Raw genomic sequence first — 20,157 nt, forward strand, 5'->3', positions numbered from 1 at the left:
TTAAAAATTAATGTTTGATATTTAAAATTTATTCAAATAAAAGTATGAGAAAAGGTTCAAAAAGTAATGTTTGATATTTAATTTCTTGTTTAATAATTTATTTGACATCTGTAATTTTTATAGTTTTAATTTTTACATGTTTTATATTTAATTTCTCGTTTAATTTTATTTTCAATTCATTCAACTAGAAGTATGAGAAAGGTTGAAAAATTAGTTTTCCTGGTGATGGGAATTGAACCCGGGTTTCTTGGGGAGGGGCTGATCATCCTAACCATCTAAACTACTCAAATTGACTGTTGGTTATCCATGTACATTTACTAACCAAATGATTATTCCCGAGTCACTGCGGCCAGTGTTTCTTCTTGTCCGTTCTATGGATTGTGCTGCACCAAAAAGGCTTTCATAAGAGTTCGGAGCTGGGTTTATGGTTCCATAAGCCCTGGCTTTGCGGTACTGTGTCCCTTCTATTCTATGCAGCGAGAACCCAAATCTGGATATATATAAGTAAAGGTTTTGGTTCTTCATTTTCTCAGCTCATTCTCGAACCTTTAGTGACGCCTTCGCCGCATCAGGTACTTCTTCCCATTTTATTTTTCAGTCACCATTGATTGTAGTGTATGTTTCTGCTTCTCGAAATCTTAGTTTGAGAAAATTAATTTATCACTGATAAAACCCACTGGGTATCGTGGAATAAGTGCTTTGGGCTTTGTTCGTCGCTCATTTCGTTTTCAATATATTGAGCATGCTTATTTCTCTGGAACAAGGGATAAAAGCGATTCCACTCTCTGTTTCTCGTCCTCCTTTTTGGGTTTGCATTTGTATTTCTATTTGGGATTGAGGAATTTTGTTTTTTAGAGGCTAGATATCATTCATGTGTTGCTCTAAATTCGTCATACTTTCCAGTCTCCCCCTTCTCTTCTTTCTTCCTTAAATTTGGATGCACACGTTTATTTAGTTTCCAAAATGTACTGATTACAAACAAAGGTTGATGGAAAAAGAAAAGGGCAAAGAAAGTAATTGTCATTTGATTCCTCGGGCAAAACGACACACTTGGTGAGTGCACGTGTTTATTTAGTTTCCAAAATGCCTTTATTCTCAACAAGGGTCAATAGAAAGAGGGGAAAAAATTATTCTAAGTGACATTATAGGAAAATGGGTTTATTTGTGCACTATGCAATTGTAATTTGTAATTTGATTCCTAAGGCAAAGCAACAAAGTTCATGAGAATATTATGAAACTTGTTTTGATTGACCTAAAGTAGAAATTTTTCCTATTGTTAAGAACTAGAACAATTGGCATAATATTGTATGAAGCTTTTGAATCTTAACACCTAAAATCACTTCGAGCCATTTATATGCTCCGTGGAAACGAATAACTAGATTGTGGATATGACATTGATGCATTATGTTTCTCAGCTACCTTATGATGGGTACTCAAAGCTTAGAGGTAAATTTTCCTCATTCCAGCTCACCAAATATATTAATGGGGGTTATATTTATAAAGACATGAAGGGGAGTTTAAGCACAATGGTAAGGTTGTCGTCGTGTGACCTGGAGGTCATGGGTTTGAGGTGTGGAAATAGTCTCTTGCAAATATGCAAGGTAAGGCTGCATACTATAGACCCATTGTAGTCTGCCCCTTTCGCGGACCCCGCATACACAGGAGTTTTGTGCACCAGGTTGCCCTTTTTTTATTTTTTATTTTATATTTATGAAGACATGAAGGGCAAATTGAAGCAAGGATATGACCCTATTTCCTGGCCTGGCAATTAATGTTGTTTAAATGATCAACATGTTCCACGCAGAAGGGCACAATAAGTCCCATTTTTAGGTTCTTCTTATTGATTTTTCTTTAATGGCATATTCTTCAACGATCCCCCACCCCCAGCACCCACACATGCACAAAATTATTCTGTTCCAGACCAAATTTTGACCAGTGTGTCCCATATGCAGGATATCTCTCTTCCCTAGTAATTTAAGGCTGTCATTATCAGGTTCGATTCTGCTTTATTTCTATGAAACTTGGAGTGGCACTTTGACAGCAGTTTTCAGGGTTCAACAAAGATGACCATGTCTGGATTGGCTGGTAATCCTTTAAGATGTTGCCCTGTCCCTGCACGAAGCTCAGGGTCAATATGTCAGCAGGTTTCAGCTTTTCCCAGTTTTGGGAAATTCCGACAAAAATCAGAGTTACTACGTCTACGAAGGTTTAGCTTGATTTTTCCCAAAGGTTCAAGTGTTCAACTTTGTTGAATTCATTGTACATATCATTTTTTTTTTCTCATTCTGATCATTGTACAGAAATTATTCGGTTGGTTATACACATAGATGCAATGTAAAACAATTTCACTTGATCAATTGTGCGATGGATGCTTCCTATGATGATACAGCCAATGACCCAACAGGTGACACTTCATGCCTTTTGTATCCTTTTCATTATTGTTTGACAACTTAGCAACCTTTATTTTTTATTATTTTGAGATTTTTAATTAGTTTTCAATGAGTAACATTGTATTGAAAGAATATTGTTATATGGAAAAAAACATGTATGCATGTTTATTTGGATAATCTTCCACTGGAGGGAAAATAGTTAGGAGAATCTTTTTTGCTACCTTCTTATGTTTTGGTCCATAGGAGAGGAAATGTTGCCAAGGGCATAACGACACAATGACTTGCTTCTTTCATTGCATGCGAGGCATAGAGCTTTATTTTGCTGAGGTTCGTTAGGTTTTATTTTTTTCAGCCGTCTTTTTAAGGCCCAGCAAAGCTCACAGCCTACTACGATTTGTAGGCTGGCCCATTTAAGGAAGGAAGGGGGAATTATTAATGGGCAGGCCTAAAAACTAGATCTGGGAGCAGAGGGGTCATCATGTCTTGTCAATAGTGTTTCTGAGCAGGTTGGGAGAAGAGCTTTTGTGGTTCAGCCACATCCTCAGGCATCAGCTTTCTCTCCAGAAGGAATTCTACAGACTCATTTGGGAGGTTCAAGTGGAGTCAGAGCCCAGCAATGTTTGGGATAGCAGCAACTTTGAGAGGCTGTAAGATCTAGTTACTTTTCTGCTTTGGCTAACTTTGGTGCCATGATCTGAAGATGAAACACATCATGCTGCGTGAGGGGTCCAAAAATCATATGTTTGTGGTTGGTGGTTGTGGGGACTTAAATTGGGAACAAGTAAGTCAGAATCTTAACGAATAGTTGTGCATTGAGATGTTAAAATGTTAATGACGGCATTAGAAAGGAGAATTAATTAGTGGTGATAAGTCTCTGGATGCTAGAAAGAAATCTGATGGGGCTGAGTCTACTAATTCTTATCATCTGCAGGTGGCAATGCAGGCAGGGCTTGAAATGAGGAATTCTCTTGGTGATATTTGAAAGATGTGTGGATGAGTAAAATTAGAAAAAGAAAATACCGATGGTAGTTTTAGCATCGAGGAGCTTTCAAATGCCTCAAAGGTAGATTCAATAAAGAAGGTTAGGGAGGAAAACCATATTAAGGAGAAGAAATGGGTTGATGTATTTGAGGAGGAGGGTGAGCCGGATAGTATATTTGATTGTGATGGAGGATTACACATAGATGAGGTTCGTGAATAGCTTCGGTTTGGATCAAATTCTTCTCACTTTTTGCCTGTTGGGCAATTCTTCTTATAAGCCTCCTCCTATGGATGATTTAGAGGGAGTTTCTGTTTTGGAGAAAAATGGAATAGGCGAGGAAAGAGACAAGATTGAGTGGATGGTACTCTGCTTGCCCCTGGGTGTCTTGCTTTCTACAGTTTCGAGATAAATGGGTTTGAAGTTAGCAGAACTGGAGGGGAAGGAGGTCTGTTTCGATCTTAGTTAAAGTAAGGCTGAAAAGGGACAACGTGAACTAGCTAATTTGCAGTGCTCTATTCAATTTGGTGGAAAGGAATTGAAAAGGGGTTTTTTTTTTAGGTAGTGCTTATTAGATCTTTTTTGGATATCGAGGAGTACTAGTTTGGTTTATTTTTTATCTCTTTTTTAATTTTTTGGAGGATTTTCCTGTTTATTTGTATTCTCTCTCTTAAGTCTTCTTTCTTTATCTAAAAATAACAACATCAAGCCTTAAGTCCCATTATGTGGGATTGGCTATATGAATGCTTTTCCACCAATTCGCCCAATCAACAACGCTTTCCTCCATTATCTTAAGGGCTACAAGATCCCTTCTCACTGCCACATTCTAGACTATTTTATGTTTACCTCTCCCCCTTCGACACCCACTAACAATAACTAACTCACTCCTCCTTACTAAAGCACTACTTGGCTTACGCTTCAAATGCCCAAAACATCTAAGTCACCTCTCTCTTATCTTATCTTCTACTAGAGCTATGCCTTGTTTATTGCTAATATGTTCGTTCCTTAATTTATCGTTTAAAGTTGCACCTCTCATCTACCTTAGCATCCACATTTCTTTAGCTAAAAAAAAAATCAACTTTTTTCACTTTAGTTGGAGGCTTCTCTTTAACATGATTTTCTGTAAAATGTAACTAGCGAATGGTGGAGATTGTCCCCAGCTGTCTGGTTGTGAATCCATGGTGTCCCGAACAAGTTTGGGAGTTCATGGGTAAATATATTGGAGTTCTCAGGCAACAAGATTGAAGAAATAGTGGTTTTAGAAGATTGTCATCTCTTGAGTATTTGGGACATATTGAGAACTGTGGGACTAATACAGCCAAGAATTTGCTTGTGTGACACCCCTCCAGAATGCCTGCCTCATGAATAGTTTTCTTTTGTTTTCTTGAACTGTATGCATGTGTTGTCATTATTGGCACAGTCATAGTTGCATGGTATTAGTTGCAGTTGAATTTTTCACCATGTGGAACCTGGGAACAGTTATTTGTGTTATGCAGATCTTGTGTACAGCCATGAATTTGCTTGTGCGACACTCCTCCAGAATGCCTGCCTCATGAATAATTTTCTTTTGTTTTCTTGAACTGTATTCATGTGTTGTAATTATTGGCACAGACAGTCATAGTTGCATGGTATTAGTTGCAGTTGAATTTTTTACCAAGTTTAACCTGGGAACAGTTATTTGTGTTATGCAGATCTTGTGTTCTTCTCATTAGGTTGCTTCTTGGAAGCTCTTAGACATATCTGGCTTACTTTTGAAAAAACATTATAGACATGATTTGTTTCATTAGTCATTTGAACATTTTTTTCATTGAATATCATTATGATAACTGATTTATTATTGGAGAACCTTATTATTTATACTGAATTTATTAATTTTTATCTCAAACAAACATTTTTCTGTACCTGAAAAAACCCCATTTCTCTGTAAGTGCAGCCATCTTTCCTGGAATCAAGATTAGAGATCCATACAAACGGCTTGGAATCAGTAGGGAGGCTTCTGAAGACGAAATCCAAGCTGCAAGGAATTTCCTAGTACAGAAATACGCTGGACACAAGCAAAGCGTGGATGCTATTGAATCAGCGCATGACAGAATAATCATGCAAAAGTTTTATGAAAGGAAGAACCCTAAAATTAACATCAAGAAAAAGGTTAGGGAAGTCAGTCAGTCCCGTGTTGTGCAGGCTGTCATGAGCAGATTTCGAACTCCACCTGCAAACTTCACGATAAAAACATCCATTGCATTTGTAGTACTTGGAGTTCTCACAGTTCTCTTTCCAACAGAAGAAGGTCCTACTCTTCAAGTTGCTATTTCCCTGATAACTACCATATATTTCATATATGATCGGCTGAAAAGCAAAATCCGAGCATTTCTTTATGGGTAAGTTTTTCTTATCTCTTTTTGTCCATTTCCAATGCTCTGATGTCCTGAGTGCTACACTGACATGAAAAATGCCTATATTGCACCGAGACTTTTCTTTTGATTCCACAAGGACCATAGTAAGGGTATGGGTTCAAAGGTTGAAGGTTATGTGTTCAGGTCATGCAACAGCCTTTACACACGTGGAGGTAAGGCTGCATACATCATTCCTGCTGAAGACCCCCAATATGGCATGGCCTTATTGGAGCCTTGTTGCACTAGGTAATGCATTTCATGACTGCAGCCAAAAAGCAATCTTGGAAGTAATAAAACAGGAAGAGCAACCCTTACAATGTCCAAATCAGTTTGGCCATAAGCCCTCAAGTCCAGGATGGGTGAGCCCAAGATTGAACCCCAAACTATGTCTTGCAAGCCAGTAGATGCAGCTGTTGACCACCCTCTAAATATGATTAACATTAATTGTGTAATTCCTGTTTGTTAATCTATTTGACAATAACTGTACAATCCCAATCCTTTTGTTCTCTAGAAAGAAAGAGTATCATCTGCAAACTGTGAATGGGACAAAATCGCTCTCCCACTCCTCACCTGATAACTCTGACAAATCCCCTATTTGTTGTCCTATCTATTAATTCGATTAAGTTTTGGGATTGTCTTCGCTATTTGGGTGGGGTCTTAAAAGTGGCAATTGATTTGGGAGTTCCTTTGGATGGTAATCCAAGATCTTTAGGCTTTTGAAATTCAAGGTTTTTCATAAACCTAAAACCCTCCCACTCCTTTACAGAACGCTCCCTCCAAATATCCTTAATCAAGGAATGAAACAAATGGTGATCAATCCACATATTCTCAGAACAAAATGGGGTTGGACCCTGCATAACCTTCCTTAACTCTTGACAGGATAGGATAATGATCTGAAACTGGTCTAGAAAACACCTCTTGAATAAGATCTGTAAATTCATCCTCCTACTCATCACAAAGTAAAAAATTGACTAATCTACGAGCTACCACCCATTCCTTCCTATTGACCAAGAAAATAAAGAGTTTTCTAAAGGATGATCTCTCAACTCAGACTCCCTAATAAACTTATCAAAATGTTGCATGCTTGGAGTGAAGTTAAGAGCCCCTTTCTTTTTCGACTGATATCTAACTACATTGAAATCGCCCATAAAATCCACCTAGCAGAACAAGGCTCAAAAAGGGCAAAGAACTCATCCCAAAAATAAGACTGGTGAGTGGGCCTAGGAAGACCACATATGGATGTCACTCACCATTGATTCCTCTCACTAACATAAAGTTTTTTTCTTTTTTGAAAAAAAGAAAAAAAGAAAACCAACTAAAGAGTCCACCGTTGAAACAAACCCAATGTCCACACAATCAAAATACTCCCATCAGCCCCTAGTGAAGGGATATATAAGTAGCAAGATTTTTAAGCTCATTTTGAGATCTTTCCCCTTTTCACAGGACTTAGGAGTAATTGACACTTGGGAGTAGCTGACACTTTTAGCTCCTCCCCTAGAGATCTATGTAAACACCCATCCCCTCCATAGAGGTTTGAGGATCTTGGTCTTCAATCTGAACCCCCATATGAGCTAATTTAGATGACATTTCCCTCATTGAATTTTTCATTAGGGACGTGTGTGTGTGTGTGTGTATATATATATATATATGTATGTATGTATGTATATATATGTTAATCCAAGCAAATGGGAAGGATACCTTTATATATTAAAAGCCTTCATGATCATCCATGTTAAAATCGACCTCTAGCTTACAGATGCTTCCATATTGGAATCATTACTCAAAGTCAGAAGAAAAGACATCCCAGGAAGGGATAATGGCCAAAGATCCCCCCCCTTTATGCCACCTAATTGGGTGCATCATCATTCAAATGGTGAACACTGACTTGAGCATTCTTAGAGGATCCCCCAAGAGCAATAGTCCCCTTTTCCATTTGATTAAATAAGAAGTAGTCCCTTAGGTTAACCTAATCTGAGTTTATAGCCTCTCTCTTAAGAACAGAACCTAATCTTTAGCTAGAACCTTTGTTGTTTTGTGGGGGATCTGGTTGAAATGGAAAGCGCACATCTTTACTAAGGGATTGAATGTTTCTTTGCTCTGGCACAGGGAATGTTATATGGGGTCTCTCTTTAGGCTTTTGCAGCACATTGTTTAAGTGGATGTGTTTTCAGATGTACAGTGAGACTGTAGGGCCCTTTATCTTGATTGCATTTAAGGACATGTTTTTTGGTTCATTTGTTTTTTTTTTTTTTTTCGTTTCCATTTTTGTACAGTGAAGAAACAAATTATGTAAATGATTTAGCTTACGTTGCTAGTTGTTTCTGTTGTCCTTTTTCATTTGTTTTCAAATAAACTAAAAACCTAATTTTATGGCTTTCAATTGTTTTTGAAACCTATTGTCAAAATATTTAAATATCCATAATTAACTTTTGTGGAATAAATCATTCATTTTATAGATAATTTTTAATTAAAAATAAATAAAATGATCATATGAGTATAAATTATAATTAAAGTAAAAATATTTATAATTTTTTTAAAAAATTAAAAATAATAAAATCTATTAAAATTATTTTTACTATTTTCAGTTGTCATGTACTGCAAGATTGGTCTTATAAAGTGAATTCTGAGATATAATAATTTAGTAAAATAATTATAATAATTTTTATTTTTATTACAATTTTTGTAGTTTGTCCTATCTGGTACTTTTATTATTTTAATCATATTTTTGGTTGTTATTTGATCCAAGGGAAAAAAATGAGCATTTGCTCAATCTAGTTTTAAGTAAGTTTTACTTTTGGAGATATGAGCCAGTACCATACAAGTTGCTGGTTTTTGGTTTTTAGTTTTTGTTTTCATAATTTTTAACAATGATACTAAGCGGCCCCTTGGGAGTTGAATGTTTCTTTTCTCCGGCATAAGGTATGTTATGTGGCATTTCTTTTTGGGGTTTTGCAGCAGATTGTTTTTAAGGGGATGTGTTTTTTGCATGTACAATGGGACTGGAGGGCCCTTTATCTAGATTGCACTTCTTATTATTTTGGTTTTTTTCTTTATTGCAGGTGGATTTCTTATCCTTCTGTTTGCAGTTTTTCTTTATCTAATAACATCTTTCTTCTTTTCTATATAAAAAAATAAAAATAAAAATAAAAATTTCTGCTCAAGTCGTAGCCTTTCATGACAAGTTTCAACCTTCGATTGGAGAAGAGTTACTGTAGTGGGAGAGTCTGATTCATCTTCCAGCTTATGAATGCTACATCCCGGGCAATCCATAGCCCTTGAAGTATGGTCCAATGTTATCATTTATCAATACAACACTCACCGAAGTTGTGTGTCCACCCTTTAGTCCATCCGCCTTCTGAGTGCCCATTGAATCATTGGGCACCTGCTGGTACCAGAGTACGCTTTGCAGGCCCATCAGCCTTCAGATTGTACCAACCTTGAGGAGGGCAAGACCAGGCAACAAACACCTCCAATTTAGGGCTAGCTTCTCTGGTAGAAGGGGCATGGTTCATGAGTTCTTCATGCCTTCAATAATTCCTAGACTTTCGTTAACATGGTATGGGAATCATTGCTCCATATTGCAATATGCATAGGCAAATAAATTATAAGCCTGCAAGAGTTATTTGTTATCTATCCCACTCATTAAACTCCTGGATCTCCTGGAACGGCACCATTCCAATTTGCTGCAACATAGGGGCAGTCTATTGGGTAGTGCAAACTAATACTCTTAGAATCCCCACATGGCTCACACATGTGAGTTCTCTACCGTATGCCTCATTAGTTTCTGATTGTTAAACATCAGCTTAACCTAACCAATCTAGCTAACAACAAAGGCTTTTGATCCTGGGAAAACCTGAGCATGAATCTTCTTCCAATCAAAATTTGATGCAGCCTGAGATTGATGATTATTCAATATAGTCCGCACTCCTACAGATGATTTGCTAGATAAATTGCCATTAGGTGCGGAAGTCCAAATTTATTTATTCACCTTCACATTATTGATGTCCATGGGTATGTTTATAATCTTCATGACCATGTTTAGAGTAATGCTTTCTAACACTACGTGTATGAAGTTTTCCATCAACAAAAAATCTGAGATATTAGCACTCAGGGCTATCTGTCCAGAACGCTGAACTATTTCAGCAACCTATGTCCAACCCAATTACCTATCGAAAAAAGTTACCCTCACAATGCTGCCTCTTGGAGATCCTATAATGTAGAACCTTTCTGCCCTTATGGATGCATGTATCGGGGGCCGACCACACTTACTCTGTTTTCATTGGATTGGAATTCTTCAAGTATTTCTTAATCAAATCCTTATCCAAATCTTGATCAGTCAACATATACCAAGTTCTGAGATGAGAGCAAGGTTGACATATTCCAACATTTTTAGCCTCAGATTTGCCTTCTCTTTTGTAGAGTAAACCACATCCCAACTTACAAGGTGAGATTTAGCTTCTGATTCTGTGTCTCCAGAGGAAATTTCATTGGATTTTATCCAACTATCTACAAACACTAATAGGGATCAACTTAGTTTGTATAGAATAGCTAGGCATAGCAGCTGAGTAGGATTGAAGAAGCAGTGCCCAGCCAGCTGGAGACAATTGGCTCGCCTTTCACGAAGAGAGTTACTTTACTTTCTTGTTAACTCTTGCATTCCAGGTAAGCATTCCCAAGTATTTACCACACTAGATGTGAAAGGTTCCTGCTGAGCTGACGAATATCTTTTTCTTTACGCAAGAGAGTGTTTTGAAAAATGAACACTTTGGATTTCTGGTAGTTCATCCGACCTGAGAATATGCAGAAAACTTGTAGACACTGAAGCACAATCTGAACTTGGCTCTTGGTTGTTTTCAGGGAATATAATTAAATCATCAGCAAAGAGAATATGTGATGGTGAGGACCATTCCTTCAAGCTTCCAGAAGCTTGCAATTTTTTGCTTTTGCTGTTTCTTCAATAAGTGAGCAAGTTATTCCGTGAAAAGTACAAAAATGTAAGAGATTGGAGATCCCCCTGCCTCAGCTCTCTGTTAAGAATAGAAAGCTCTGTACTTTCTCCATTCCAGAGCATTTCTGTTTTAAGAGTTGAAATTCTGAACATTAAAGCTTTGTCCAATCATTTGGTAGTCCCACTTCCATAAAAACTTCCTCAGTGGAGTTCTAACTTAGCCTGTTAGATTGATTTTCCAAATCATTTCTCTTGTTCATCGTTTTCTACGCCTAAAGAGTATGCTTAGTTTCACAAACATGCAGATTTCCAAATCCACAAGGAATCACCCTTGCTTGGATCTGCTTAAAGTGTAATGGAGTCACACCCACAGAGTCATGCCTGTGCAGTGACAAGACTACTCCAAGTCCTGCATGGCCGTACTCATCCTTATCCATGGAAACACTCTAATGTCCAACCTAGTGGTCAAGTCTCATGGCTTGGAAGTCCTTGTCCCAAATGAGGTCGACATTGAGGAACCATGATTCAAGTGATAAGGGAGTTAAAATCACATTCCACCAGCATTGAGGGTCACTCTCTTTAGTATCTACCACTTATCACCCACTAGTTAGAGGTAAGGGAAGTGACACCATACACTACTCGAGCAAAGACATGAAGCTTTACCATGACTCGGTAGTCCAACTAGGTCTAAGATAATACTGCTCAACAATACAGCTGATGGCCAAAAAGGCTAACATCATAACCTTTGGGATGAGACTACCGTGTGACCTCAATCTCAAACGGATTGTCCATGGGTCTCCCAATCCCACAAGGAAGCCCAGGACACCCCTCAAGGATCTCAAGAGCCTACTCTTGAGCTCTCCTCGGATTGCCCACTTAGTACTCAATAGGATACCGAGGGCGATAGGCTGTTCACCTGGTGTTCCCCTAAAAAATAAAGTCTCAGAAGTATTCTCATCCACATATGAGTAACTACAAGGTATCTAATGATCATACATCTTAAGTTTGAGAATGCCACCATAAGTAACTGCTTGGATCAACCACAACGTCATAGAGACATTGAATCCATCCCCATGACATCTCCATAATCAAATCCATGTTAACCAAAGTTCCCTCTAAGTCAGAATAACACACCAAATCCATGTGTCATAGTTGCAAGACTCTAAGACTGTGACATCTTCCCCCACTCCATCTTATCGATGTCCTTGTTGATGAGCATGTACATTTGACTTCTAGTAGCACTTCCAAACCCAAAGTAGGAGGCTTCAGAACAACCATAGTCCAAAGATCCAACTTTTCACAACATCTAGACTTATCTCTGATCCCACTATAACATTGACCCCAATCTAATATGAAGAGGTTCATGAAACACAATGCTGAACACAAGGATTCAACATGCCACAAGTTCCGAAGTTAGCAACCACTATTATGAAAACTATAACTCACTAATATTTTATATGAATTTGCATATCTTCCTAAAATGAAGAAGGTTCGACATTTGATTCACCGAGGCAAAATCCTTCTCAAAGCCAATCTCACTCGGAAACCAGCCAAGACTCCTCTCAATTTAGCCCAAGGAGTAACAAGCACAAGATTCCATTCTAGTCATGATTCTATCATAACCCGATTCTAACACTTTGATTTGATAACATCGTCTGAAGGTTGATACAACTTCCTTTTGTTAGAAAAGGCCCCATTTTGAAACCCTCGACAATCCACAAATCATATAGACAACTTCTCAACATTTCTCACAACTTACTCATTACTTGTAGAGGAAGTTCTAACACCCAAACACACCACCCTGGTTCAATTCCGACCTTATACTTCAAGGATAAACCACATTTCAAAGGCTCTCCAAGTCTGATAGTCCCAAAAAGTCGTGAAAATAAAGTTCCAAAACCAACATTTTGTTCCAAAGATGAGTCCTCACCTTAGGAGTCTCACAAGACTCAACTCCAAAGATGGGTCTACACCCTAGAGTCTCTTTACATATAATTGATCACAAAACCATGGGGTTATGATGCCTAGCAAGAAATTCAAGCTTGTTTTTGCCATATCGTTCCAAAGGTGAATACCTACTCCAGAGTCTCATGAGAATTTCTCAAAATTGGACCAAAATATCAACATCCTGGGTTCACAACCCAATTCCTCCAAACACACCCAATATACTCACGAATTCCACTATTTCGAAGTTAAGCAACCAGTCTTGTAGCCAACCACACGATAACCACGAGAACTTCCTCAAGTCCTCCAAACTTGATAGTTCAGACCACACCTTAAGTGTTAAAACCCAATATCATTATGAATCTTCCATGTGCTCAACATTCAAATCTCAACCCAAACGAAAGCTCAAGATTTTTTTTTTTTTTTTTTTTAAAGAAGGGCGGCACCTCCATTTATTTATTGATAAACCCTCACTTTTGGCGGAGGAATACCGTAGTTACAAGACAATCAATGGGAGAAATAAAAGACAAAACTTTAAAGGCCTCCTAAAAAACAACACCAACATCCAGTCAAAATAAAGTTACAAGTCCAAACAAAACAAAACAAGGACCTACAAAACAAACCTTACGCAACAAAACAAACAAAAGATGAACAATATAAAATATAAACCAAAACCAACAGAAAATCAGCTAAACATACCTCATATACGCCGTACCCATCTTCCCCAGTTTATACAAACCATTGATAACTTTAGGGAGTTGACTACTATTGGTAAACAAACTATTCCTTCCCATAGCACCTTGTCGAGCCAAGGCATTTGCCACTTTGTTAAGATTCACATCCACTTGTCCGCTAAAAGACTAGTCTCAACCATAGTCTGCCATGGCTAACATTCTAATACCACTGCCTAGTGCCCTTTGGCTTTCTTAGCTCAAACTTAAGCTTTCATCTGAAATACTTACCCTTTGGCTTGGTTGTGCTGAACAAACTTGCACAACAACAACTAACAGAGAAGGTCCTCTGGCCATAACGGCTCATGTTTCCACTAGCGACATGGCTTACGCACCCTTTGACGAATCTCATCCCAATGCTCACTAGCATGGGTAATGAATGGGCCAAATGGCCAATAGTGCAAAAGCACTCCACTGTTAGTTCCACGAAACGGTCTTCAAATGTGCCCCATTGGAACTCAAATCATGAGAACATCTTAAGATTTCAACAAAGTCTTATAAGCAACATTCGCGGTTCCCTTCAAGTCCATACCCCTTCGAGTATACATCACCACTGTGATCCACACAGAGCCGCAGTTTTATAGCTTGAGGACTATCTGTCTAGGTTGTTAACCACTCATTCTTCCTTATAGATCCAAGAATGTCACCTCTCTTTATGGGTTCAAACTTTCCAAGTTCAATGAAAGACACCCTTGGCCAAACTCCTACAATTGTCCTTTTCCATCAGATCCAAGAGTATCACCTCTACCTATGGAATAAGGATACCCATGGTCTTAAATTTCCACGAAATTGTAGAAATTTCCGATTTCCATCACCCTCGAAATGGAAATGGCAGTTGATTTCCGTCTTGCATAATTTTTGTCAAAATCTCAACAAATCATTTGAAATTTATCGAAATCTTGAAATTTTAGTGAAACTTGTTGAAATTTGAACTATGTAATGAAATTTTCTCAGAATTCAAATGAGGGACTTAGGAGTGAAATGAAGTTTCTCTTTTAATTTATTTTTAGCAAAACAAATGATTATTACAAGTGCTTTTAAAATTATATGAAAAAATAAACTTACAACAACATTTTATTTAACCACTCATTTCTAATTTATCATTATTTGTATAATAAATAATATTTAAATGATTTATGAATTTCATTTGTATTAATTGATTCACTAAATATGTTTAATGTACATTATCTTACAAATATGTTTGACGCACATGCTATAATACAACTTCTCCACCTTATACACAACATAGATGTATTTACTTGTAATATATTAGTCCTAAAACTTACATTATTATGTCTATTAATCATTTCTAAAGTTTCATAAAAGAATTCCATGTTCTACTACTTGTTTTCGTTATTTTTTCAAATCGAAATCGAAATTGACATCGAAATTGATATTTCCATCGAAATTTCCGTACTTTTGGAGCTTCGAAAGTTAAGTCGAAATCAAAATTTATGACCTTGAGGACACCACAAAGTCTCAATGAATAGACACCCAAGCTCCAATGCCATTATGCTAACCACAATAGGTCAAATCCTCGTGTGGCTGTGGCCTCAATACTTGCCTTAAGGTATTCTTATCTTAGTTCCCACAAATCGGCCCTCATCCCTCATGTATGGGTCTACGGCACCATCAAGCATCTTGATATTCACAAAATAATCAACCAAAGGCCAACTTTTGCTTCATTATCGCAACAAATCACATGACAAAGGGGAAAGTAGGAGACCACCACCTACTCGAAGGCAACTTGATCCTTCCCCTACTCGATGTTAGAAACCGAATTCCCATAATCAAGTTGATGCCCACAGTATTAATCTTGTTTTCATTCATTGTAGAGAGATCCACACTATTACCAACTATCATGGGCGTGCAAATTCCCAAAGTCCACAAGGAATTGCCCTTGCCTAGATCTGCCTAAAATGTGATGGAGTTACGCCCGTGCAGCAAGAAGACTACACCTAGTTCTGCCCGACCCTAGACATCCTCAATCATGGAAACACTCTAATGTCCAACCTAGTGTTCAAGTCTCTTCTTTTTCTAAAAAAAATAAAATAAATCTTGCAGCTTGGAAGTCCTTGTCCTAAATGAGGTTGACATTGAGAAATCATGATTCAAACGATAAGGGAGTTAAACTCACATTCCACCATCATTGAGGGTCACTCTAATCCTCCCAACACAATTCTTGAGTCAGAATCTATCACTTGCCACCCGCTAGCCGTAGTTAAGGAAAGTGACAACATACTCTACTTGAGCAAAGACTTACGAAGGTTTACCATCCCTCGATAGCCCCATTGCGTTTGTGATGACACCGCCCATAATATAGCAGATGGCCAACAAGGGAAAACGTCACAACCTCCTAGACGAGAGTACCACGCGACCTCATTCTCAAATGGATCATCCATAGGGCTCCCAATCCACCATGAAAGCCTAGGACACCCCTCAAGGATGTTAGGAGCCCACTCTTGAGCTCTCCTTAGGGTGCTCACTTACTACCCAGTAGGATACCGGGAAGAGGTAGGCCACTCACTTGGTGTTGCTCCAAAAGTAAAGTCTTAGAAACATTATTATTCATATAGGAGTGACTACCAGGGATCTAATGATCATACATCTTAAGCTCAAGAACGCCAGCATAAAACTATCTGGATCAATCACAACGCATCAGAGACATTGTATCCATCCCCATGACATCTCCATAATCAAATCCATGTTAATCAAAGTTCCCTCCGAGTTAGATAACACACTAGAAACCTTGTGTCTCAGTCGCACGACTATAAGACTGCGACACCTAGTCTCATGCACAACAATGATGTTGTTAGTAGTCTAGCATTGTAGTATAAAGATGCTTTATCTTGGAGCAATCACAGATTCACAAATTGCATGAGGAGGAATTCTTTTAATGATATTATAGATAATAATTTATATTGGTCCCAATAGCTTCAAGGGAGAAGGATTAGGCACCTTCATAATAAGACTATATAGGTGTTATTCAGGTTTTCAGGGAGAGTGTCTGTATCACAGCTTTGTTTGACCATTTGGGTAACATCACTGCAGATGCCCAGCCACATTTCCTGAAAGAAGATGATTAGGGATGTAAACTGGGTGGACTTGGAGCAGGAGGGGCAAAATAGAATTTGCACCACCTACTGCCCCCAAATCCGCCTTGAAGCATTATTTTTATCCTTATCCTTGCTTCATTCAAGGATCTTTCTCTGTCCAGGGTCCGAATCTGTCTAGACAACTATAAAATGAACATACAAAATTTTTGATTCAAAAAAACAAATCCTATGTCTTTATATTATTAAAATAGAAACCTTATATTATTCTAATATAATTATAGATGAAACATAACCTTTTGAGTAGAATAATATAAAATAAAATAAAATGAAAACAATACATTTAGAAGCTATGAACATTTGAATGAAAATACTATATTATACACACAGATACCCCTGTGTACACACACACATGCATACATGTATTATTTATTTATGTTCAGGGCAGACTTGGGGTGGTTTTGATTAAGCTTAAGTGGGACGTGGGGTAGGGCAGATTCAGAGAAGAAAATACATTTCCCACATATTGCCCTGAATCTGCTCAGATCACAAAATTCATCCCAACTACTGCCTCTTATCTGTCTAGGAACTACCAAATCCACCACTATAACAGATCAGGGAGGGATATCCATCTACACAAATCCATTTATATTCCTAAAAGTGACGTGAACTGGGGGCTTTTAATCTTACCATGTTAAATAAAAAAAATTTTGAACCATACATTGGAGAAAAATTATGTTTTGTTGGTCTTCTAGATGGATGGGAACCTAGAAGAGATCTATTGCTCTGCCATTCGACTTTCATTGAATATAAGTTCACAAAGTTATCAAAAGCCATCATTTTTCAATTGAGCCGCATTTACCAATCTACACTTCTCATGCTAATCCTGTTTTTTCCTCCTCGCAATGGTCTCAAAATGAAAATATGTGGTATTTCAGTCTCTACTATCCACTTTCTACCATGTTGGTGGTGACTTAAAACGAGAAAACTTCCTCCAGTCCAGGCATAGCATTGTATTGACCAATGTTTTAAAAGGCTCAATTGAGGCTTGCCTCAAGGCCAGCCATGCCTAAAACACCTTGAGGCTCAAACTAAAGTACCAAATTTTAAAAAGGCTAACGTATTACACACTGAGGTTTATGCATTTGTACAAATGCCTTTTGTGCCTTTTTAATTGAGGTTTATGCATTTTTAGGTATGTGATTGTCAAGTTAGATTTAGCTAGAAAATTTTAACTACATGTTTATATGAAAGGAATGTCATAATATGAGTTGATTTCTAAAACTCTTGAACCTCAACCATTCCAAAATAACTAAGAGTTGTATCTTAAATCATGAAAATAATTTGAATTTTATAGTAGTATAGCTCTCTTTTGATTTGCATCATGAATTCAAATTAGCAATTTTTGAATGGTCAATAAGCAGTTTTCAAATTATATTTATTTTTTATATTATATTTGTGCTTTTCTTAATTTTTATTTATTTTTAAATTATATGTAATTTATTAACATATTTTTATTTAAAAATAAAATTTGCCAAAGGCTTATGTCTCAACGCCTTAAGGCTTATGCCCTACGAAGGGTTAAAATGCCTCGCCTTACGCCTTCGCCTTGTAAAACATTAGTATTGACAAATAATTTATTTTTCAAGGTCCCCCAAAGGAGTTTGAGATAATTTGTCTTGCATTGAATATCCCATATTCTAGCAAGAAGTTCCCTTTTCCCTTGAAACAAGTTCCCAAAGGATTGATTATTCCAAGTTCTTTAGGTTTGCCAACACTGACAATGTTGAAAAGATCTCAGACTGCTCTCTACTCCAATTTTGAGAGATCTGACCGAAACCTTCATGTGGGATAGACAAATAGCCTCAAATCTAAAGAGATTCAAACAAGGAGGGTTATGACACCCAAGTTGTCCAACTAAATCAATGAGAAAGGATGATCAGGCCTTGTTCTGTGAGGATGGCTTACCAATGCTTCAGGAAACTGGGCTCTCCAACTAGCCTTTGCAGAAGACCTATTATTTCTTGGGTAAGAGCAAGGCCAGATCACCTATTCAACCAGGTGAATTAGGTCAACCCACAATCCTCTATGCCTCAAAACTGACGAGGAATTTTGCCCATGTTGCTCACCCAAACTTATAACTTCACTAAGATCTTTTCCAAGAAGCTATGGTGGGCTATTACTCCTTGATACCTCCCCCAAAATTTTCCTGATTTGATCTGTCCACTAGATGAAGGTGAGCATAGATACTTGAGAAAAGCCAACTGTTACCCATGTTCCTATTAACAATCACACTGAATTGCACCAAGGATGAGTTTGGCTCCCTTTTTGGATGAACTCCTAAAAAGAAACCAGAACTTGAGTCTAGCATGTCTGGTAGACAACTTTTTTGGCTTTTCAAAGTCAGCTTTTAGCTTTTTGGGGAATCTTCTTGAAGTTGTGGATATGAAGCTTTTAAAAGCTAAAAGCTAGCTTTATTTATTTATTTTTTCTAGAAAATTATTTTACTCCATATATGCCCTTAGATCTATGATATGATTCCTTACAGATTATCCAAGATGGTGGAATTTGGCAGAGATGGATTCATGTAGCCAAATCCAGTGACTTAAGACTTCGTTTGTTATTGTTAGATGTTAGATTTTTTAAACATGACAAAACCATGCATTAATTATGTGTTTTGGCTATTTAAACATTTTTAGAAACCTTATAACTTTTTTACTAGATTTTTCTTTCTAACAATTCATTTATCCTCAGGAACCAAACAATTTTTACAACATGAATTAGCTCCCCTTCACCAGTTCCTTTTTAAAAGTTCCATTTCATCAGCCACGTGGGGGGCCAAACTAAGCCCTGAATTTTTCTCACTTGCCTCATTTTGTAATGCCCAATATCACTCATGGATATCCCAATTGTAATGAACTATTCTGGAGAGCTATAAAGTGAAATCACACTATGTATACATCTGAACGATTGAATTGTTATTATGATGCAGGGCTGGAGCTTTTGTTGTCTCATGGCTGTTGGGAACCTTTCTGATGGTTTCTGTGATTCCACCAATACTTAAAGGGCCAAGGAGTTTGGAAGTGACTACTTCTTTGATAACCTATGTGCTTCTCTGGGTTTCTTCAACTTATCTAAAATAGAAATAGTCTCTTAAGAATCCCCAATTTTGTTGTAACAGTTGACTCTCATATCAAATTTTGTCTAGTCATAAATTTTTCACTTGGTTTGTGATTCTTCAGTTCCGTGATTTAGCATGAAAGGCTTTTTGTACTATTAAGTTTTCTGTTGCATGTTGTAGCTTTAGATTTTTTATGAATTAATAATGAAGTTTATTGCAGCATGAAAGACTTTTAGTGCTAAAGGTTCTGTTAGGAAATTTTAATTTCCTATTGTGGGTTCACGTATTTAAAAACAATTATGTTATTGGGCTATTGTTACATGCATTGAAATTGTTATATTGAATTAATTTTTAGTTGAAGCTAGAAGTCTAAAACCAAAGTGCAGGAGACTAAAATCGAGAAATGTGTGGGTTTATGAGATATGTGTCTTATTCTAAAACAATACCTAAATCAAATCACTTTGCCATGTTTTTTGTATGATGTATTGTTAGACATTTATTGCTTTCAGTAGTTTGCTTCTGAAGTATGATGAAATGTTGTTAAATTATCCATGGTTTGGCATATGAGAAAAAACCAAAATTCAAATCTACCGAGTGT

The 20,157-nt window shown here is 37.3% G+C and overlaps 1 protein-coding gene across 2 annotated transcripts; it reads left to right on the forward strand.

Moving 5' to 3' along the window:
* Positions 1-306: 306 nt before the first annotated feature.
* LOC131157708 (protein CHAPERONE-LIKE PROTEIN OF POR1, chloroplastic) lies at positions 307-19,794 on the forward strand. 2 transcript variants are annotated; one of them, XM_058112046.1, is made up of 5 exons: positions 307-572; positions 1,953-2,206; positions 2,301-2,404; positions 5,303-5,747; positions 19,431-19,794. In XM_058112046.1, exons 2-5 carry the CDS (start codon positions 2,064-2,066, stop codon positions 19,579-19,581), a joined length of 843 nt encoding a protein of 280 aa, XP_057968029.1. In that variant the 5' UTR covers positions 307-572; positions 1,953-2,063; the 3' UTR covers positions 19,582-19,794. The 2 variants fall into 2 exon arrangements, with proteins under 2 accessions (XP_057968029.1, XP_057968038.1); XM_058112055.1 differs by having other exon boundaries at positions 343-572; positions 2,328-2,404.
* Positions 19,795-20,157: the final 363 nt, after the last annotated feature.

This window comes from Malania oleifera, chromosome 1, assembly GCF_029873635.1.
Source record: "Malania oleifera isolate guangnan ecotype guangnan chromosome 1, ASM2987363v1, whole genome shotgun sequence".
In the NCBI taxonomy this organism is placed as follows: Eukaryota; Viridiplantae; Streptophyta; class Magnoliopsida; order Santalales; family Ximeniaceae; genus Malania; species Malania oleifera.